This window comes from Hylaeus volcanicus, chromosome 5, assembly GCF_026283585.1.
Source record: "Hylaeus volcanicus isolate JK05 chromosome 5, UHH_iyHylVolc1.0_haploid, whole genome shotgun sequence".
NCBI classification, from domain to species: domain Eukaryota; kingdom Metazoa; phylum Arthropoda; class Insecta; order Hymenoptera; family Colletidae; genus Hylaeus; species Hylaeus volcanicus.
In genome coordinates, this window is record NC_071980.1 from 24,325,812 (window position 1) to 24,346,488 (window position 20,677).

Genomic DNA, 20,677 nt, shown 5'->3' on the forward strand with positions numbered 1-20,677 from the left:
GCAATTTTGTTGGTGTAATCTTTTTTTGGTACGAGATGGAGTAAAGCTGTCCGTATGAAAATCGTTCGTGTTTAAAATTGCTTATAGGTTACGCAATTTTTATTTAGAACATTATTATTTAGAATATAATTATTGTGATGCTCAGAAAGAGGACACAGTAATAATACAGCAACATACATTGAAATAACAATTGATGCTTGCGAATAGAAAAACGAAATTAAAAGCCCAGGTAGTGGACACGTACAAGTATTATTATGCTCAACAAAAATGATCATGTCCCTTGGAGCTGACGATTCAGTGCAAATGACTAAAACAAACCAGATATTTTCTTTCCCGGAATAAGTTCTCGCCGTGACACAAATAACTCACCGAAGAGGAACGATGTTATCCTACCCCGTCACCGAAACGAAAGTATCTCACGACCGAGGAGGAGTTAGAAGAAACGCGTTAGCCAGAAAGATTGACGACATCGCTAAGGGTAGGAGGAGCCCACCTGGCATCCCTTAACTGCGAGCGCAGACGGGGAGGGAGCGACGTCGTTCGTCGTGCTTCGCTCGAAACCGGTGAAAACGTACGTGCGGGCCGGCCTCGGCTTTGCTTTATTAAATTCCTGACACGAGACGCTCTGGGGCACGTGCAAATATTCATTCACGGCGAAAAACTGGGGTGCCCCGCGACACGGAGCGCGCGCCTTAACGCTAAATTCAAGGCGTGCCTGGGCGTGTGATTTAGCTACGTCGCCGAGTGGTCTTCGTTTCGTTCCCCCGTGAATTTTAATACCCCCGCGTCTTGTTTCGCGACGACGAAATGCTTCGGTGCAGAATTTTAATCCAGGAGGCGGTTTCATCGAACGAAATATGCCGAAAATGCGGAGTCTTCGTTGCCAGGGATGAAGAAGTCATCGTACTCTTTAGATACATATGTATATATGTTCATTAGACAGGAATACAGATAGTCCATACAAATATTATTATTAATAATACTTAGTAGAAAGTATAACATTCGCGGGAAAGAAAATACGAAGAACGCTAATGTAAAACAGGCAAATTACTGTACAAATTAATTTTCTCATTATTGAAAATGTATGTACACCCGTATAGTCTCTCTGTACCAACAGCAAGCACTATAAGTTGAACAACCAACATCGAAAAATAATAAATAATACTAAACGAAGAACACCAAAGTAGAACAGGCAAATTACCGTACGTCATTGAAAGGCTACGTGCAAAAGTGTCGTACGTCCTGGAACGACCGCGACACAGCAAAAAACAAAAAGGAGTTGAAGAGGCCGAGGCCTATTCTTCGGCGGCGATCACCCCAGCGGCAATGTAACAAATCTCCCACCAAAGAAGTTACCAAAATCTAGATCGCTGAAGTGCAGCGATCCTGATCCAGCGAACGGCCCTCCCGGTTACTCGCTAATTGACTACAATGCCCGCCGCGTATGGAGCGCATTTTCTGTTTTGTTACCTCAAAACAAAGCCAACAATGCGGCTGATCCGTGAGTGGCCACTCGACCACCATCGCCGTAGCCCCCCGCCGATTTTTTCCGTCCGAAGCCTTCGACAGGACGCGGAGGACGACAAGTCGCTCGAGGATCGGGCGACGAAATCGAGATTGTAACATATAGTCGAGTGCCCTTTGTTAACCCACCGACGGAGAGCGCAATTACATCCTCGCTTCTATTGTAACTCGACAGCTTTTTGTTACTGTTTCGTCCTGTTGCCTTGTTCCGACCGACAGCGAGGGGAGGAATGGGGGAACGGGAGAGAAAGAAAGGCGGGAAACCACGGTGGAAAGAAAGGGAACGAAATCGCAACGAGGCTCGGTACGTACGTGGTACGTAGACTTTGGAACTTCCCAAAGGTCAGCCTCAGTTTTCTCGCCAGGTAATTATAGGAGGAGAGATCTGAGAATAGTGCGTTAGGTAGTCGAGAGGTGTCGAGGGTTTTCTTTTTAATTTGGGACGTTGGAAGGAGCTGCTTCTTCTTCGACACTGTTTACAATGGCTTTTTTAAACTTTGTGTAATTGTTTATACACTCAGGAGCTGTAGCTGTGCTTGATCGCAGCTGCAGCACGGGTTTGGCGAACCCGAGATCATTGTAGGGAGGGTTAGAGAAAATGATGTGATAAGAATGTAACTTGTGGAAGAGAAGGAAGTATGCGAATACGTTTCGTGGAGAATCGTAATAAAGTCTTAGTAAGCCACGTTGTTTTGTTTGAGCTAATTGTGGAAGAAAACGGAGTAGATTTGCATGGCTTCGTCGCTGTTAAAAATTAAACCAACCATAATTATTTATAGATATGTTGAGAAGGACTTGGAAGATCTGATCATTACAGGTGTAATCGATTTTTCTGGGGCAACTCTTATTGTTAGGAAACTAAAATGTGTTCTCCTTCATTAAAAGAAAAAAAAATAATCCATAGCTATTTAAAATATATAGTAACTATTATTGCAATACAGTAAATATTGCTCAGGCATTAATATACCAAGGTTGACAAAACATCCAGTTCGGTAACCCGTTGACAAAGCTTGGCCGAACAACAATAGCCACTAATTACAATAATCATAATGCCGTCAATTTGATTTTAATAAGAGAACGAACTCTATTCTGATGGCTCGGATAATGTTCCCAGCGCGGACCGCGCGGAAAGGAAACAGAGCGGAGGCAAAAAGACAAGAAGTAGACGATCGTAACAATAAACTGAAACAAAGACGGAAGAATACAGGGACGAATGGCATTGTTTCTCGAAATGACCCGCGTGTTACGCGCCCCATTGGCTCGTCTCGCGGCAAGGTGCTGATGTGCTCGACCGGTGGGAACCACTTGTCGACCTCGTGGACGAACCACACATGCGCTCACTCGCGCAATTAGGCGGCTGGTATCGGTACGATTGCGACAATGGCATCGGGGAGGTCTGTTTTACCTTAAGGATACATTCTAGTATAAACGTTCAAAAGGAGGGGCTTCTTTGGGAATGAAAGAATGGAAAACTGTAAATTGTACGGTAATAAATAATTTTGTATCTAACGAGACGTATGTTAAAGGGTAAACAGACATTTTTTTGGTGACATTATGTTACTAATATTCTAAGGAAGTAATGATACGAAAATTTTTGTTTATTTTTCAAGATACTTGATCTGATTTTATGAATTAATATATAATAAATTTATAAATAATATATAAATTGGTATTTAAATACTCACCAATCCTATAAAACTGCTTATTTATTGGACTGGTGGGAATTTCATTAAAATATTCTTAATTATTTCTTTAACTCAATATCTCTTAATCACATAAATGATCGACTATCTATATAGATTTATGAATTCAAATTATATGCCAGACGTATATCGTATTATTAAATACAAAATCATTTCCAAATGTACGATTCATCATTTTTGTCCCTTCGATTTCCAAAGAAGTCTCTCTGTTTTTGTACTTTTACTCCAGAATGTATCCCTAAGCAGAGGAATTTTGGCCCGATTGGCGGCCTGCACCAGCAAACATCCTCAATCATCTCGTCGTCACTGTTCCCTGTTGTTTTCGTCGCTATTGCTGGCCCTGTTGTGATTTCCATTCGTGCCCACGTCGGTCTCACCATCGTAGCTCGAGGGATTATTATTCACTCGGCCGGAAACGTTACAGTATTACATGCTGAAAAGCGCTGCCTCCTCGAACAGAAGCACCACTCTTCGCGAGTGGCGCACAAGGGTGGCCGACGGACACTGAATGCAGGAAATCGTAACATACGGTGCCCTCGAGGGTTTCATTAAATCGAGATGTTAATTGCGTGCCGCACGATGTGCTTTGATTCTTCTTGTTCCGATTTTTCGCTGTTCTGTCTGTTTTGTTTCTATTCTTTTCGACGGGGCGCTCTCGCAGGAGGTTCTGCGAATCGCGACGCGGCGGTATGCGGATTGAAGTGGTCGTTCTTGTTGAGGAGCGAACGCTCATTGGCTGACACGAGTGTTAATGAGAATTGGTATGATATTCGTATTTTGTAATTCTTGAGGCACGGAGAGTTTGAAATATTTTGCAAAATTGATTCGAGTCGGTTCTTTGAAAAGTCAAACATAAACATCCACAGTCTAATATCGATCGCTTTGTTTCCTCACCTTGTTAAAGGAAACTTGCGACGACCAGAAGAAACAGTATTTACATCTGCTCGTCCCAAAAAAATTCTTGCGAATCGGAAGCCAGCTCCCTTACGGGACAAACATTCACCGATATCTTTGGGCGGACTGTTTACCTGAGTAATTTGTCAGCGCACAATGTTCGAATCCGAAATCCTCGAGCCTCGAGGCCCCGAAGCCTCGGCGGTCACCTTTTAATCCAAGCTTTGCGGCCGTACGAATGGTTCTTTGCCTCCATCTAGCCTCCGATGTGCGACTACTCGCCCGACCTTCAGAAATAGCCAACTTCTTACCATTTCTATACACTTTTCTTCGTTTGTCGTATTTCCTGCTGACGTTCTATTTATGCTTGGATATTAAACCATCAGAAATAACTATCGGAGTAATATGTCGCCATTGTGCAAGTTGATCCGAAATAAGTAAAACATGGATAATGTTTGAGAATTAATCAAAAAGAACATTCATATTCAAGACTCATAACTAAAATTCAAGACGTACTGATACCGATTGCAAAAATGTTTCAAAGTGAAGAGAGCACTCGGATTTCAGACACTTCTCCGCTGAAATATTTGTCCTCATCTAACGGATAGAAGACAGATCGTAGGAACTATAAATAATACGTATGGACCCTGGCAATGATACTTCAATGCTGGAAGTGTCAACGTCGTTCTTGAAGAATAATCCGACGAACGTTATTCCATTGATCGCCTGGAGTGCTCGAGGTGTTAGACTGGTAGCCATCGAGGTCTATCAATGTAAACAGATTTATGAGCAAAGGGACGCTGCGACTGTTAAGTGCCAATATTTCAGAGCTCAGCCATGCGAATCAGAAGAGTCACTCGAACGCTGTTGGAGCTAGCGTCGACGTACTTTTCGTCCCGCATCGCTTTTTCATTCCGTGCTCGCGACGAAAGTATTCGTGAGAATATTTTCGGAATTCTCGAGTGCGATTCTTTCGAAACATATTCTTGGTCTTGAGTCAAACACAATTTAACCTTGGTTGAACGATGGACCAAAACATCGACCATGCAATTGTTTAAATTCTTGTCCATTTGGTTTTATTTGTTACTTATTTGATTGAAGTAGAATAGTAAAAGTCATATTACAAATTATATAACTCTCTAAAAAATAAGTTTCATAACAAAAACTATTGTTTTTACTTTTTCATAGAGCATTATTTTTAATAACGTGTTTCAGTTTCACTTCTTCAACCCCTCTTGAAGAATAAATTTATTAAAATTAGGTTCGATGGACAGTCCGGTATACAATTTTCAAATCTTGAATTTCAATAACTTTTACAATTCAAAAACCAATTGATCCTAAATTGTTTACTTTCTGCGTGCATCTTTTCGAAGAAACCGTTTGATCCTTAAATAAATTCAATTACACCGCAGAAAGTTTCAATAAATAAATACCTCCGCACAATGTCTGGGCTGTGTTAGCTTGATTGTATCGTCGAACAATCAGCCCCCGGACGGATCATTGATCCAGGATCATCGTTAAAAATAACAGAACGTATATTTCGGGGGTGCGTGACATTCGCTTCACAAAGAGCTCGATGCAGACTTCGTTGGCCGACTTTCGTTGGATGTTTCCAATGCTTTCTCACCGGTCAGCCAAGATGATTATTTACCCGTCTTAGTGATTACACCTCGGTCTACCACGGTAGGAAATGCCTCTAAATATACTGACAGCCTCGAAGAACTCCGACGCGGGCGGCCATTGTACTGCGATTACCACTCAAATCACCGTAAAATTCCCGTGAAATGCGTTTCATTGTGCCTCGGTAGCGCAGGCAAAATTTAGATGTTCCGGTTACCCTGAAACGGTTTTTTTCCTCACAGACGGCAAGAACAGGGACGTCTGGAAATCTTTTCCTGAACGAGTATCAATTTTCCTTCGTTTCTCACGCGTTTTTTAAATAAAAAACTTCAACTTTCTACTATTAATTAAATTTCACTTTTCTATTTAATATTGTGATTTGTTTCGCCAAGAAAATATATGAAATTGCACTTTAGAAATTTGATTTCGTCTATGAAGTAAATACAAAAACGTCTGTTTATATATTGTACAAGTAATTACAAAATTTATGGTTTTTATTCACATGTTTAGTAGGACGGCGTCCTTTTATTCATAATTTAAAGTTTGCTCTATGCAATGAATAAATATTTAAATGGGATGCAGCATTTTTACTATACTAGAGTAATAGTATAATGAATAGTTTTTTTTTTATTGAAGGCTTGTATGAAAAAACTGATGAAATATAAAGAGAATTTGGAATATAATTTGAATTTCATATTTATATGTACATGTAGACATATGAATATGTAAACACAGAATTATAATTATGTTTATGCGTGAATAATTATGAAAAAACATATTGAAATTCTAACCTGGTATTCGCCAAAGTTTTTCTAACTACAGAATATGCGACATAATTAATCTTCCTGGTCTGAGGAAAGCTGGAGGATGATAGATTCAATCAAGTAACAGATACGAGTGATTTGTAACATTTTATTTACATACTTCTAGAGCTCTATTTACAATTAGATGCGCGCCATGGGCGCGATAATATCTTCGTGTATTTAACCTAATCATTGCTGTCTAACGTCGATTTCTACAGATGCACCGTATTTTACATTTGTACATGCGATTTACTTCGTCGGTTATACTTGTAAACCTCTTAAATCGCCGTAAAGTCCAATTAGAATCTCTAACTACTCCTACAACTCCCATTCTCGTACGTTAATAACGAAATTTAATATCCCATATAGCTTATATTGCCACGAACGCGACTAAAACAAAGTACTTTTTGCAAATGTTAAAGGGTTTCCTAGATTTCTAACATCTTAAATTAAATTATGCCCTTTAGTCTCTCTGGAATCCAACGTAGTTTCATTATAAGTCAATTACAAACATAAAATTATTAAAATATTTCGTTGAACCCATAATAGGCAGCTGCTGGATTATTGCGATCATCGTACCTTGTACGATTCCTTGCTCGAGTATGATACAGTAATACAAAAATAATCGACGCGATCCTCTCTCTCGTGGACGAAGCATTCCTCTCTTCGTGGCATCATTACTTGCGATAGGTTTCCATCACAGCTGATTTTGTTCTTCGCTATCACTTCTGCTCGTAATTATTAAACTGCGAAGTTTATGCATTTATGGTTCAAGAGAATATGACAAATATACTAAATGTAACGATTCCAGAATATATTCTACGTTTGTTATAAATATTTTTTGTATGTTTTCCATACTAGTGCATATAATAAATGCATAAATTCCGCAGTCTAGTGATTATACAGTTCCCATCAAATATTGCTTTTCACTTCTTCGATAAGACGTCTTAACTAACTCAAACTAGAGGGTCAAGAATCGTTTAAATGTTTGTACAAAATTTACTACACACTGCGGTCACTCGTTCCAATAGGAACCAAATTCTTTAGAAATTTGGGAAATGAAATTGCGGAGCTTCAATCTATGCCCCACATAACAAGCCCTAATAGTTAACCTCAAAGCACCTGAGAGCCATTGTCCTTCAAGGCATTTCAACACCTATTCATTCACTATGACACTGTTCCATGTCCTGACTTATCAAACGATCCATATTTTATACATTTACACATCCCAATGATCAACAGTAGAACTCCACTCATTCAAACTTCGAAGCATTTAAGCGTACCTCCATCATCCTTTCGGACGATCAACAGCAGAAATCCACTCATTTCACTAAGTGTACAGTACTACTACGTGCACTGTAAGAGTACATTAGGTGCACCCCATCATGCTCCATCTAATCTTCTCCAAAACCACGTGCACCTTCGATTCCTACGTATCTGAGCAGCCAAACTCGGTCAGAGTCACCGTTTCTGGGTTCAAGCAGCTTTGTACATGTCGCAGATGATCCTCTCGATGGGGATGACGCCGATGGTTCTCCTGAAGAACAGTTCCTCGATGGCGTGGGTGGACACCGACCGAAGCGTGGGGAGTAAGAGTAACAGCTTGCCAAACCTAAGGGCACCGAATGATGCGCCGCTGAGTCGCTGTCCAAGGGCGAGTTGGGCTCCGTCTCTCAGCCTAGCCACGGCTGCTGCGTCTCTGAGTCTGCTTCCAGCGTTAGGGGACGCAGAACCGTTGCTGCTTCTGCTGCTAGGCAGAGGCTCGCTGTCCAAACCAGCCTTGAAGAGCACGATTGCCCTGATGCAAGCGAACTCGTGTTGGTCGAGGTTCATCGCGTGGAAACCAGCCAGCGTCTCTCTGAATCGGTTCACCTCGACGGCCAGTCCGAGACCTTGGGGACCTGGACCCACAGTGTTTGTTTCAAGGATAATTTTTCATAGCTAGGTTACGTATTTAACATAACGTTACACTTATGTTGTTACAGTTATGTAGCATTCATGAAATTCTTAGAGTGTACACATTTACATTCATCAAAATTCATAAATATTACTAAAGGGCTAAATATTATTAATTGGGTTAATAATATGGTAATATACAACGTTGTCCTAGACAACTATTTAAGTATTAATTGCCCTCAGGGGACTACTGGCGCCCATAAATGGGTATATCAGAGAATGATGAAAATAAATATGTAAGCAAATGCAAGGTAATATGAAGGAAGAATTAAGCGAATGCAAAGATCAAACAATTGTAAGACTGATATATTAGGCGTCATAGTCAAGTTATACGATTTCGCACTCATATAAATAAATGTCACACTCTCAAGTATTAATTATGGTTACCGATTATTCATTAATCGTTGTTCATAGATTAGATTTGATCGAATACTAACCCGGAGGAAGCAGGGCCGTCGGGTCCAGGGTTGGCAGAATTTGTGCTGCCGCGAGCAAAAATAATTCCCGCCAAGAGGACTCTAGAAGAGTGAGCTGATCCTCCAGGACCAGGTTCGTTCCAGCTGCCAGATCCCTAGCCCAGTGGACGTTCAGGAATAGCAACCTTGCGGCCTGTTCGCAGATGGACTCCGCTGTTATCGCTGGCATCAACGGCACGGTTGATAGACCCGCCACACTCACAGGAATCTGGAAGACAAACGTATGTTTTATCATTTTTCATATTTTAGAGCCATCAAATTGTTTTATTAAATTTGGTTGGATGTCGAAAAGGTACGTTTGTAAAACTCAAGTGAGTCGGTTCCTTCTACTTTGCAATTCCACACTGCTCCGTTAGTATATTCCAATCTTTGAATACCATATTTGTATCAACGAGGTCATTTGTTGAGAAAAATATTTCGTCAACATGTATTTCGTATTATGGGAGAAGTGTTGTTGCACAATGTTCCAATATAGTTGCCGATAATTCATTAACGTATGATCGACAGAATAACGCTTACCTTTGGTAGGGCCATACTGTTGCAATAAATAGGGTGTGGAAGAGGATGATGAGGGGTTGGAGCTGCGACGGAAACTCGAGGCTCGGTCGGTGGTTTGGGCAAAGCCAGATCCAAAGCTCCCGCTGGTGGGGGCACCATGTTGGCCATCATTTCGGGTTCTTTAAAGTACAAGGCCATCTGCCTACGTAGAGTCGAGTTTCGTGGGCCACGTTCGTGTTGCACAGCTGGAAAAATACGAAAATTCGCGTTAATACATCGTTTGGCACGCATCAGAGAATGTGTTTCTTTTTCATCCGTGGCGCATAGTTTTCCCAAAAATCTTTCACGAGGTATAAAGACAAACTTAAGTTTAGTTACCATCTTCTCAAAATCATTCGAAGTTATTATGATCTCTTATTATGATCTATGAGATTATAAAATTTTATAGATTGTAATTTTATATTATTTCTATTATGTTAAGCTTTGTGCCGTTTACACTTACCATCCCTGTTCATGCCAGCTTGAATGCACTTGGCTAGACGACACGCTCGACATTGGTTCCGATGTGTCTTGTCCACCATGCAGCCTCCTTCGGACTTCGCTTTGCAAACGTACTGACGATTTCTTCGTATCGACCTCTTGAAGAAACCGGCGCAACCGTCGCACGCGAATATGCCATAATGCTTCCCCGAAGAATGGTCTCGACAGACCTTGCAGGGGATATCGTAAAGAATGCGACCTGCAACAACGAAAACAAGTTTTTGGTCAGATCACGAGGTCCATTATATGGATGTGGAAGACTTTTCATTCGAGTTTCATCTGAAAAGTGAGATATCAAATTACATCAATAAACAAATAGTTTTCCTAAGAGAAAAAACACCTTTACGTAGAAACAAGGCATTCAGAGTGCTTCGCAAAAGTTCATGCCGCTTATAATTCTGCTACTCAAATTTATATGTGAAACATACTCTTAAGTGTTATACAAAAAAAGGCAATCTCAGTCATTATACCGTCACTATAAAATTTCTGTAGTTTCTTTTTATTAAATATTGACACAGTTCTCAGCACGAACTAATGACCTGATACGTAACAGGAAGAGACCATACCGTTTTACCTAAATATTTAAAAAAGATTTTGAAATCGTACATGATCCGAAGAGAACCACATTCCTCTGTGATCTGTTATATTTGATGATATTTAGCAATATTTAATATCTATTTCTTCGATGATGAATAGACTGTCTCATACTAAGTCAAAATATAAATTCCTTAAATGCACCGTCCATGAGATGTTTCGTACATCACAAAGCAATCGAATACAATCGTATCCAAACAACGAACCCAACGCGAGGACAGAATCTGGCACCCTTATCTCCCGAAGCAAATATTCCCAGAAACTGTTCCCCGATGTCCATCGATAAACTTCTCCCGGGACGTCCTTCGATCCACCTCCGCTGACTGAATGGAGACAAGGCGGCCGCAGCGCTTCGAAAACGTTTAACCTTCTCCGATAATAAGATCCACGTTAAGTAAGATAAAGGAGCCGAGGGAACCGATCAAGGGAGATCAGGCGATACGAGGCGAAGTGTCGTGTTTCGGGCTGCTCACTTAAGGGCTGCTGAATGCAGCAGCCACATCCGGTCCATTCAGCCCCATTCACCAGCTCCGTCGGGTTCAATGGCGTAGGCGGAGCCCGCGACAACGAGTTGGTACCCCCATTATAAACGCACCACACCCTTGCTTGTCCCGCGTAGAGGTCCCAGCACGAAACAGGTATAGAACGCGCGTACGTCCCGGAGGTCCTTCTAACTTGGCGACAAATCGATCCCATTCATCGGCGGACGTCATTCACGGGATCCGTGTTTTCGCTGGTAAACGGGTTCCGATCCAAAATACCGGCATTCTTCGGATTAGACGCGGCTTTCTCCTCGGCTCTGCCATCGAGAACGAGCCAACAATGCGACGTTTTGTCGCGGATCGATTCGCGAGACGGAGTCTTTCTTCCTGACTCTTTGTCGCGTTTACGGAAATTGAAGCTCCTCGGGGACACTTTGAACGATCATGCGTAGGAGCCTTCGTTTCATCGGGGATTGACGTTATTTGTAGGAGTGACGTTCGCGTTGTGAACTTTCGCACGGCTTCGTTAGTAGCTGTCAAATAGTTTGTTGATCTCTTGATAGGATTGATTCCTTAGACAAGGCGTCATATATAGCCCTCCTATATACAATGCCGATTGAAGAAATTTGACTAAATGAAATCACACAGGCTTGATGTTAAGAAATGTTTCGTTATAAATGGAAATATCAACCTATTACCTAATTTAGATTTTCTTCGATAGAGGGTATGAATATTTCTTGGAGTACCGTTTCGGATTTAACTGAAAAATCTGGAGGGTTTTTTGAGAGGAGTTTAGTGTCTTGTTTTATGTCGCCAGCTTTCTATGTCTATATATATCAATTTTCTTCTTCTTGATTTCTCTTTTTTCACTTAACAGTTTACTTCTAAGTTTGTACACCAGCGATCAGAGACTTACTATTCTTATTCATCGAACAATGAGTCGTACAAAGACGTGTAATTACAGTCGTATGGCAGAGCCATATTGACGTTCAACGCGATCGCGTCGTATGACAGGTTTCACAACAACCCCCTCAGAATCTGCAATTCTCGTTTAAACATAGTCGTCTAACTTATCGTACGATAAATGGTTACGTTTGAGGCTACCATTACATTTTCGGTAATTGCTGTGCACTTGAAAGTTTCTACTTTAGTTCTGTCAAGTTCGAAACAGTATTTGGTCGTGAAAGTTGCGGTCGCAACTTAGCATTAGATGCGCGAGGTACTCTGTTGTTATTCGTACATGTAATGTCATTTTTAATTTCAATAAAGGTTTTATGATATCAGGTTAGGCCAGTGTATGGATAGCCACTTTCAATGAACTAATTGTACGATTTAAAGTGAAATAATATTTAGGAGCTGATATTGGATTCTACTTATTTTCCTTTGTGTGTAAGAATAATAAAGAAATTTATTTTTATATTACAATTTTCGATGTCATATTGAGCTTTAAATTTTACATCTACATTATCAATGTTATAGTTTCTTTCCCACTGTTGTTTTATTTGAAATAATACCATTCAAATTCAGAAAAATTTTGCATATGCAATGTAATTATAATACTTATAAGTACTAAGGATACATCTAATTTAAGTTTTAGTTAAAACTTTTAATGTAAATTAACGCTTGTTTCTCAGACTGCGAAGTTTTAATCTGTATTATCTCTTAACAAATTAATCAATGCAATCAATTTGTCTGGGTTGGTACTAATTTAGTCTATACAATGATTAAATCGGATGTAAGTAGCAACAACCTGTTGCTTTTACTAAGCTCACTTTTACTTATCAGTCGCATTTAGGTCCAAACGAATCAGGGTTCCTTTGAGCACCTTAACCTGACGTTGCAAAAAGAAAGTAAGAAATCGAAGACAGTTGCGTTTTCAAGTGAAATATTGATGAAAACGTAAGCATTATGCGATATACAATACATGCCTACTGACCACTCTAGCCACATAGGTAGCAATATGGCAGGGGTGCGCCCTTGCAAGGCAGAGGACACCCTTTTCTCCCACGATAAAGGGAAACTTGCATCGCGAGTTATACATTTTTCACGTACAGGGTGTGTCGGTAAACCTCCTGCAGAAGTCTTGCCACGAAATACTTTAAAATAACGAAACGCTTTAATCTCGTCGAATGCTAATTTAGTAGAGGTAACATCGAATGGATTAGAAATTCATTTTCATGTTTTATAAATATCTTCACGTAAATTAAGTATTTTGATAATTTGGTACACAACAATTTGGAAATCTTTAACTATTTAAATACAGTAAAATTAGTTTCTTCTTAGCACTTTTTAAGACATAACATCTTTCATTTTATTACTTCTTAAGGCATAACACACTTAGATAAAACTTGAATAACTTGAAAAAAGATAGCGATACTTTAAGTGATCGAAAATGTTTATTTTGACAAAGTATGACCTTTTTTAGTAAATCTACTTTACAGCTCTTCTAACGAAACAGAATCCTTTATTCTCAATGTGACAAATTCTTATTCCTTCAGTGTAAAAAATAATCCAATTCCAAGTGAAATTATGGACAACTCAAATTCTAACTTCAAAAATCACTTATTAATTACATTACCAAACGAAAATACACTCTTTCAAAATTGAATTGTCGTTTCACCAACCAGAACCAGCCACTGTAAATAAATTCTTCCGTTTCATCCTTTCCGAAAACAACAAAATGTTTTAGTATTACTCGTGCATTGACCTGACAGAAAACAAAAATAAAGTAAAACGCAAAAGCTCGCACAAATTCTGTCAAGGAAAGTACCACGGATCCGTCGTTACACGCGCTCCAATAGCATAATTTCATAGAAACTCCGCGAAACAACCAGCGAACCAGCAGGGTGCGAGAGGCGTAGACGAAGGAACGCGCGTTCTCATATGCGAATCACGCGATACACCTTCTGTGAGCTGATGTTCGAAGGATGCACATGAAATTTGCATTCGGCCATGGCTGGCTCGCGAGTCATTCCGATTGAATTTTTCATCGTCGTGGAATCGAAGTATGTGTTTTGCCGTGCGGCGGTCATCTTCCTCCTGTCATTTTCCGTTCCACTGGCTCGTCAATCATTCATGGAATTTTTACAGTGATCGAGCCCCGACCCTCCTACGGCCCCGGAACGAAGAAAAGACGAAGCCGAATATGCGCAGAAGCGTACGCTTGCTTGCGATTAGCCACACGCGAATCGCGTGCCCGAAGTTGAAACCCACGCTCGCCGAGGGTGATGCACAATCGACTGGCTTTCTGAACTTTCGTCAGTGTTTTCTTATCCTGTCCCTTTTAATACTTAAACGTAGCGCGATTTACGCGGAAAGTTAGTTCGCCATGAATTTTTCATTGGCTGAATTCAGCCTTTTCTATTATTCTATAATATTTTTTAAACCTCGAGGAAAGTTATTTTTCGAGGGCATACTTTGGACAATATTTCTGCTAATTTTTAAACAAACATTTCTTCTACTTTATGGGAATTTTCTAGGATGGGTTGCTTTGTTCTGAGAATCAAAGCTGAATAAAGTAAGAATTTTTTCTTACTTTATTCAGCTCTTGCTTTCTTCCTCAAAATCTATATTTTATTCCTAAAGAAGCCACAGTGACACAATTTTTCCTATTTGCAATTGTCCGCAGTGAAAGTTATCGTAAAGTACTTTTCAATCTACCACCCTGCGTAATTGCAGTTTTCGTGGATTTTCGTCAACCGTGTTTTTTATGTTTCGATCGAAACATTGAAGTTACGAGAGAGTTGAAGTTCGCCACCCTAAAGTTACGTTTGTCGTCGGAGGGGTTAATTTCGTGACCGATTCGACCGGATGTGATTCACTCCGGTTAGACTGTCACTTTATTCGAGAACTTCTCTTTGAAAGGGCATTGGTCAGGTAGATTCGATGATGCAGGTTCGTGACGGTTAGGATTGAGAAAATAAAAAAGTTTGTTGCTCTTGTGGACGGCGAAAGGGTTGAAATGGGCGAGCGTATTCCACGACGTCGACGGAAAAGTTGAACGCGAGTTCAAGTTTCGAAACTTCACCCCCAATGGCTGGTACAACTTTTCTCGCGTGCAACCATCTTTTCGAGATACTTGATTGAACTATTCATTTGTCTTTTACACTCGAGTCTTTCAAACGCGAGGAGTTTTCTATGAATAATTTGAAAATTTTATTATGCATTCGGTGATCGGGTCAAGATGAAGTACATGACTTGAAGAATAAATAACAGTAATAAACGTAGGTTTATTCTAATATTCGTGTTATTAATGCTTGTACTTGGTAGTACATGATTCGCTTCATTTTTAAAAAATTGTTAAATATTTTACAATAAGTTCTGAAACTAATGGTTTATTTATTGTAATACTCTGATTCTATATATCAAAATATAAATATATTTTAAAAATTTTGTTGCACTTGCGTAGACGTTAACTCAGGCGAAACGTGCGAAAGCAGCTTTGTTTTTAGGAAGCAAACAGTGTTTAAGAAGAGGGATTTGGGATAATCGTCCCGTAAAATTACCCGCGAGGAAAAAACTTTGAAAATCCTAGGATTAAAGTGCCTTTGCCTATGGGAATGCGAAAGTGAAAGTTCTGTTGCATTTCATAGACGATGAATTAAGAATTCTAAATGACAACTATTTAAAGAAATTGATAACTCATACATTGTTTACTCATATATAATTCCTATTAGTTTGAAACCACACGTACGTTTTAATCCACCGTAGGGATTTGATCAGTTTAAAAAGTCGTAGACGATCTCGAATCTGCGATATTACTGATAACAGCGTACAGGTGATGACCAGAAGTATCTCGAGTTGTTCAGGTGATATCATCGTTCAAATCGTCACCGTCCATCAGGTGTTGCACGCATCGTTAGTGGGCCATGGGAATTTCGCGGCATGTGTCAGAAACCAGACGCCTCCCACCAATGTACACGCGTACGTAATGTACGTGCATTCATCCGTCATCTGCTTACCCCGTCGCGGTTGCAAGGGTTGCGAGGCCTGATCCACCCTCCGGCGAAAGATGCGCGCCTATTCTCCTCCATCTGCTTTTTTACCTTGCTATCGACATTCCCTCTGGGTCGTTTAGCAGCTTCTGTTATTGCGATGCTTTTAATAATCGTGCGCTAGCCTCAGATGGAATTAATGAAAAACAACCAGAGGCTACCGCACGTGTACTTCTCTCTTTTTTATTAATCCCTTGGGATTTGCAATCCTTATTGATCAGGTCAGACGTTATTCTGCGACTCTATGTTTGGAAACTCGTCGAGCTAAATACCTTTTACATTTTTCCGTTATTTTTTAAAGATTCAGATATAAATTTTAAAAATAAGTTTTCTTTGAAGTTTCTAGGTTTAATTTTTCAACTCGAACCATAGTGCGATAAAATTAATTTGTGTCATGTGTTTTGCTTCTTTTTAATAGTTTCGTATATTAAGATAAAGAATTTGTTTACTTTTTGACGAGTTGAGTAGATAAATAAATTCTTTTGTTCTTTAGTCCTTTAGTATGCCTCTTATATTATTCAAAATAAGTAAATAAATTCCTCAAGTGCTATTGGCAGTGCTATTTCCGTTCGAATCCACGTCGATTAGATATTAGAACACAGCCACGTTTAGTAAACACATAAATGCGAGCAAAGTCCCAGGTGAATTCGAAAAATAATGTTGTATCGATCGGTTCCGGCACGAATCAGGCGCTTTAATTGCACGAATGACGACCGAATTCAACCATCCACGGCAACCTGTCGGGCGCCACGGAGATTCCTAGTTATCGTGTTATATTCTGACCATCTGTCGTTACTTTCTCATGGAAGAATGCCACTAGGGACGAATCATTTAAATGCACGACTGTCCACCCCGTTTAAATGCCGCATATGCTATTTGTTTCACACGAGATGAGCTACGCGATGAGTGGCACCTTTCCTGCGACGCGATGATTAGCAACGTTGTCCATCAGTGGATATATTTCAACTTTCAAAAAAGTCATTTCAAATCCGAAATAACAACTGAGTGCGTGGGAGCAAATTTGTTTTATACGAAATGAAGCGGAGATAGATTTTAAAGGGACTTTAAGGGGTCAGAAGAAAGAATAGATTTCTGGAAATATAACATTACTAGGTAAATGGAATACTCAATTTTAAAGTGTCTCATAGTACAAATTTAAAAAATAGTGCTTAAAAATGATTTTACTGTTTCAGTTAAGCGAGATATTTGTAAGATATTTATAGAAATTAAGAGTATATTATTTGTACGATTTATTAAAGCATTGCCATTTATTAAAAATCAGATAATGCAGCGCCCTTATATTTGATTAAAATAAAAGGATCTTCCAAAAGGAGCATTAAAATTGCGAATTTAAAACGAAGCCACACATGATTCCATTTAAACATAAAAAATGATATCGTTTAAGATATGACACCATGTATTATAAAAATGTCCAAACGCTTGGAGCACGGAAATAGACGTCTATTTCTCAAGTCACTAGGGACATAAGATCGCAAACGGTTAAAAGCAAAAGTCGTATCGTTCATTGAAGGAAATGGTGGATTAGAAACCGATAAATTTTTACGGCTGGCTCAGCACTCGACGGTCGTTGGACAATAAACATCCATTTTTACGAGTACCATCGTTATCGTTCTTTCACCTGCGATTTTCCTTTATAGAGAGGTAAAAATTGCCAGAAGGCAAAACCTTTCTTGAGGTACAATTGTTCGCAGGATGTGTAATTACTACCTACTCGAACGGTGACACCAGATTTCGAGGGTAGCAGACAGGAGCTTTTATTGCTGTGGTTTCAGAGCTAACGAGTATCATAAACGCGGCGTTTTTATTGCAACCTATGCGACAAACATGGCTACCATTATGCGCGACGTTGGGTGGCAAACTTTTTCTTCGATTCTTCTTTGTGTTACTCAAGAGAAAAACGGGAGAAATTTTGTTAACTAATCGAGAAATTAACCTTAATCCTGAAAACTTTGCGGAGCATGGAAAATAAAATGGAACAAAGTAAATAATTTTTAGAAAGGAAAACTAAAGAATTTTCAGTAAAGGTACGAAACAATTGGGAATTACTTTGGAAACTTTCTCGATACTTTGAAAAAAGCAACTCGGAGGACTTTAAGTGAAAATGCGCGGGTTTAGTCCAACGTGAGGAGGGTCACGTAACTGTGAAACATTATGAAAAATCTGAGGATTTCGATGATACTGTTTTCTTAAGTACTGAAGATCAAGTTATGGTATTATTGAAGAATAGAATCTTAGTATTATTGAAGAATAGAAGCTTGGCATATTTTTGATGTTTCAGAGTTTCAAGTTAAAGGTATAATTATATTGTGATATTATAATAAAAAATACAAATCTTGAAATGTGGAAAATGAAGAGATGCAGTCCCGAAAAGTCGAAAAAAAATATTCCTTTGCACCCGAAGACGAGCGTTCGAGGTGAAAAACTTGTATGAAATACTTTATCGGTGGCAATACAAACACTGCTTGCGAATCGTTACAGTTTCTCCCCTCTCAAAACTCTCCAAATACACAAGAAACCACCACAACATTGTATCTTAATCTACACGAAGCCTCAATTAAAATCCTCACCTCAAAGTGCAACGAACGCACAACGAAGATCGTTCTCCCGTCACACGAATTCAAATGGAAAAAAGAAATTAAGCACAGTTGATGAAACTTACTGGAAGAAGCAGGCATCTTCGGCTGCGGTACAGGCATATGCCCCATCTGCGGCTCCTGGTTCTGCATCTTCACACCACAACACACCACCCACTGCGCAATCAGCGTGACCGACACCCAAACAACCTCAAACAACAACCAAGCGAACGCACAGCCGATCACGCGAAACAGTCCGCGAGGATGGTTGAACTGCAACTGGCATTCAGAGAGGATCGGTCGGGGACTTCCGCACCCCGAAAAACCGAAGGACTACTCGACGTCCGTTCGCTTCCTGCCTCCGGGATACTCGAAACGAGGGCTAACTTCGCGACGGAACGTAACTGACAGTCATCGCGGTCGGGACTTCTTGATGGTAAGCACGGCTCCTGACCGTTTTCAAACAAGCCTGGCGATCCGTTCAGGACGCTTCATTGGCCAGCGACTTCCCTACCCTGGAAAAAGGGCGGTCCTTTCGAAAGGACCTGGTTCGTCCCAGACTCGTCGGGGGTTGAACGTCACCCGACGCTGCCAGGGAGAGGTGGCGAACGAACGGGGTCGTCAGATTGTCCCCCACCATCATCATCCCTTTATTCGCCCCTATTCATCCGGCTCAGAGGTGAAAACGAAGGCATTTCCACCCCTTCTGGACCTCTTGCCGCACGATCGGCCCGTCAACCCCACCTAATTTCGTGCCACGCGGGGATTACCGATAATCAACGGGTCAGTGGTGCTTTTCGTGTTTTTGTTGATTGAAAAACGAACGTTTCGTAGCGAGGGCGTTGGAACTTCCCGAGTGATTGCACTCTATGCTTCCGTACTTTATACTTCGTTGTTTGTTAATTGTGTGTCACGAATTTTATTAGAGAGTATTGATAGTTGATAGTTACATTTAATTTCAAATACTTGATACATACAGTATGTGTTAATAAATCAGAAAGTTCGACAACCTAGCAAATAATAAGAAGAAATGCTACATTAAGACATTGCAATTGATAAATAACAGTTTATGAAATAGAATGATTATCAATATTCTAAATATAAATAGGAGTAATACCTACACAAATTAGTAGAAATAATACCACGACATAAGTCATATTCATTTAGAAAAAAATGCTTCACATAATCATTATACTAAACCAATCCCAACTAGTCCAATTACCCATCCAATAATTAACTGATCAATTAAAAAAAAAAAATTCTGCCACGATTAAAACTAATCTACCAAGTAATTCACCAAATATCGTTTCGAACCAAAACGAAACCGCGGCATTCGTCGCTCCCTGAAATCAACTGATGCGTGGTCGAAAATATTCAGGTAGAGAGAGGCGAAATATGAAAAGAGAAACGTGTAGAAGAAAAACCGTAGAAAGAGTGCGAAGGTCAGGAAGGGAGCTCCTACGTCGAATCGGTGAATAGAGATACGCGGAGGTGGTTAAACAGAACGCGTATACACCGTGGAATAATGCATCCGCCAGGCAGATGCGCCGCTTCCTGACTCCCTGACTCCATCTTGAATTATCTCATGGCGGTACCCTTCGTGACGAGCGCACCCCTCGCGCGGGAACCCGGTTTGGGGTGCATGATATACGCGCACTCGCTAACCGAGCGCACGAATTACGCGAAGAATCCGTCATAACCGATGTAATATCGCGGAGATTGGATCTCTCGATCGCGTCCTGGATCACCCCATTCCGGTTTTCGAGGGCCTTCTCGATGATATCGCCTCGCGCTTGCACGGGACGCGTCTCTTTTCTGACGGCTATATACACCATATGAAAATCGATATGGTAAAACGGCTGGCGAGGGCGAGGGGATTCACAATTAATTTAACGCTTGATCCGAGCGAAAAGAACGCGATGATGGGAAATGGTCGGCGAATTAGGGCACTTTGGGTTTGATCGTGGAAAAATGATCGTAGAAGCGGTCTTGTAACGAT

General features: G+C 40.3%; 1 protein-coding gene across 1 annotated transcript; it reads right to left on the bottom strand.

Moving 5' to 3' along the window:
* Positions 1-8,020: 8,020 nt before the first annotated feature.
* On the bottom strand, positions 8,021-18,843 carry LOC128876463 (nuclear receptor subfamily 2 group E member 1). The gene is made up of 5 exons (XM_054122874.1): positions 18,765-18,843; positions 9,977-10,213; positions 9,496-9,719; positions 8,938-9,184; positions 8,021-8,445 (listed from the first exon to the last, which is right to left on the bottom strand). The coding sequence occupies exons 1-5, from the start codon at positions 18,829-18,831 to the stop codon at positions 8,021-8,023; spliced, it is 1,200 nt and encodes a 399-aa protein (XP_053978849.1). The 5' UTR covers positions 18,832-18,843.
* Positions 18,844-20,677: the final 1,834 nt, after the last annotated feature.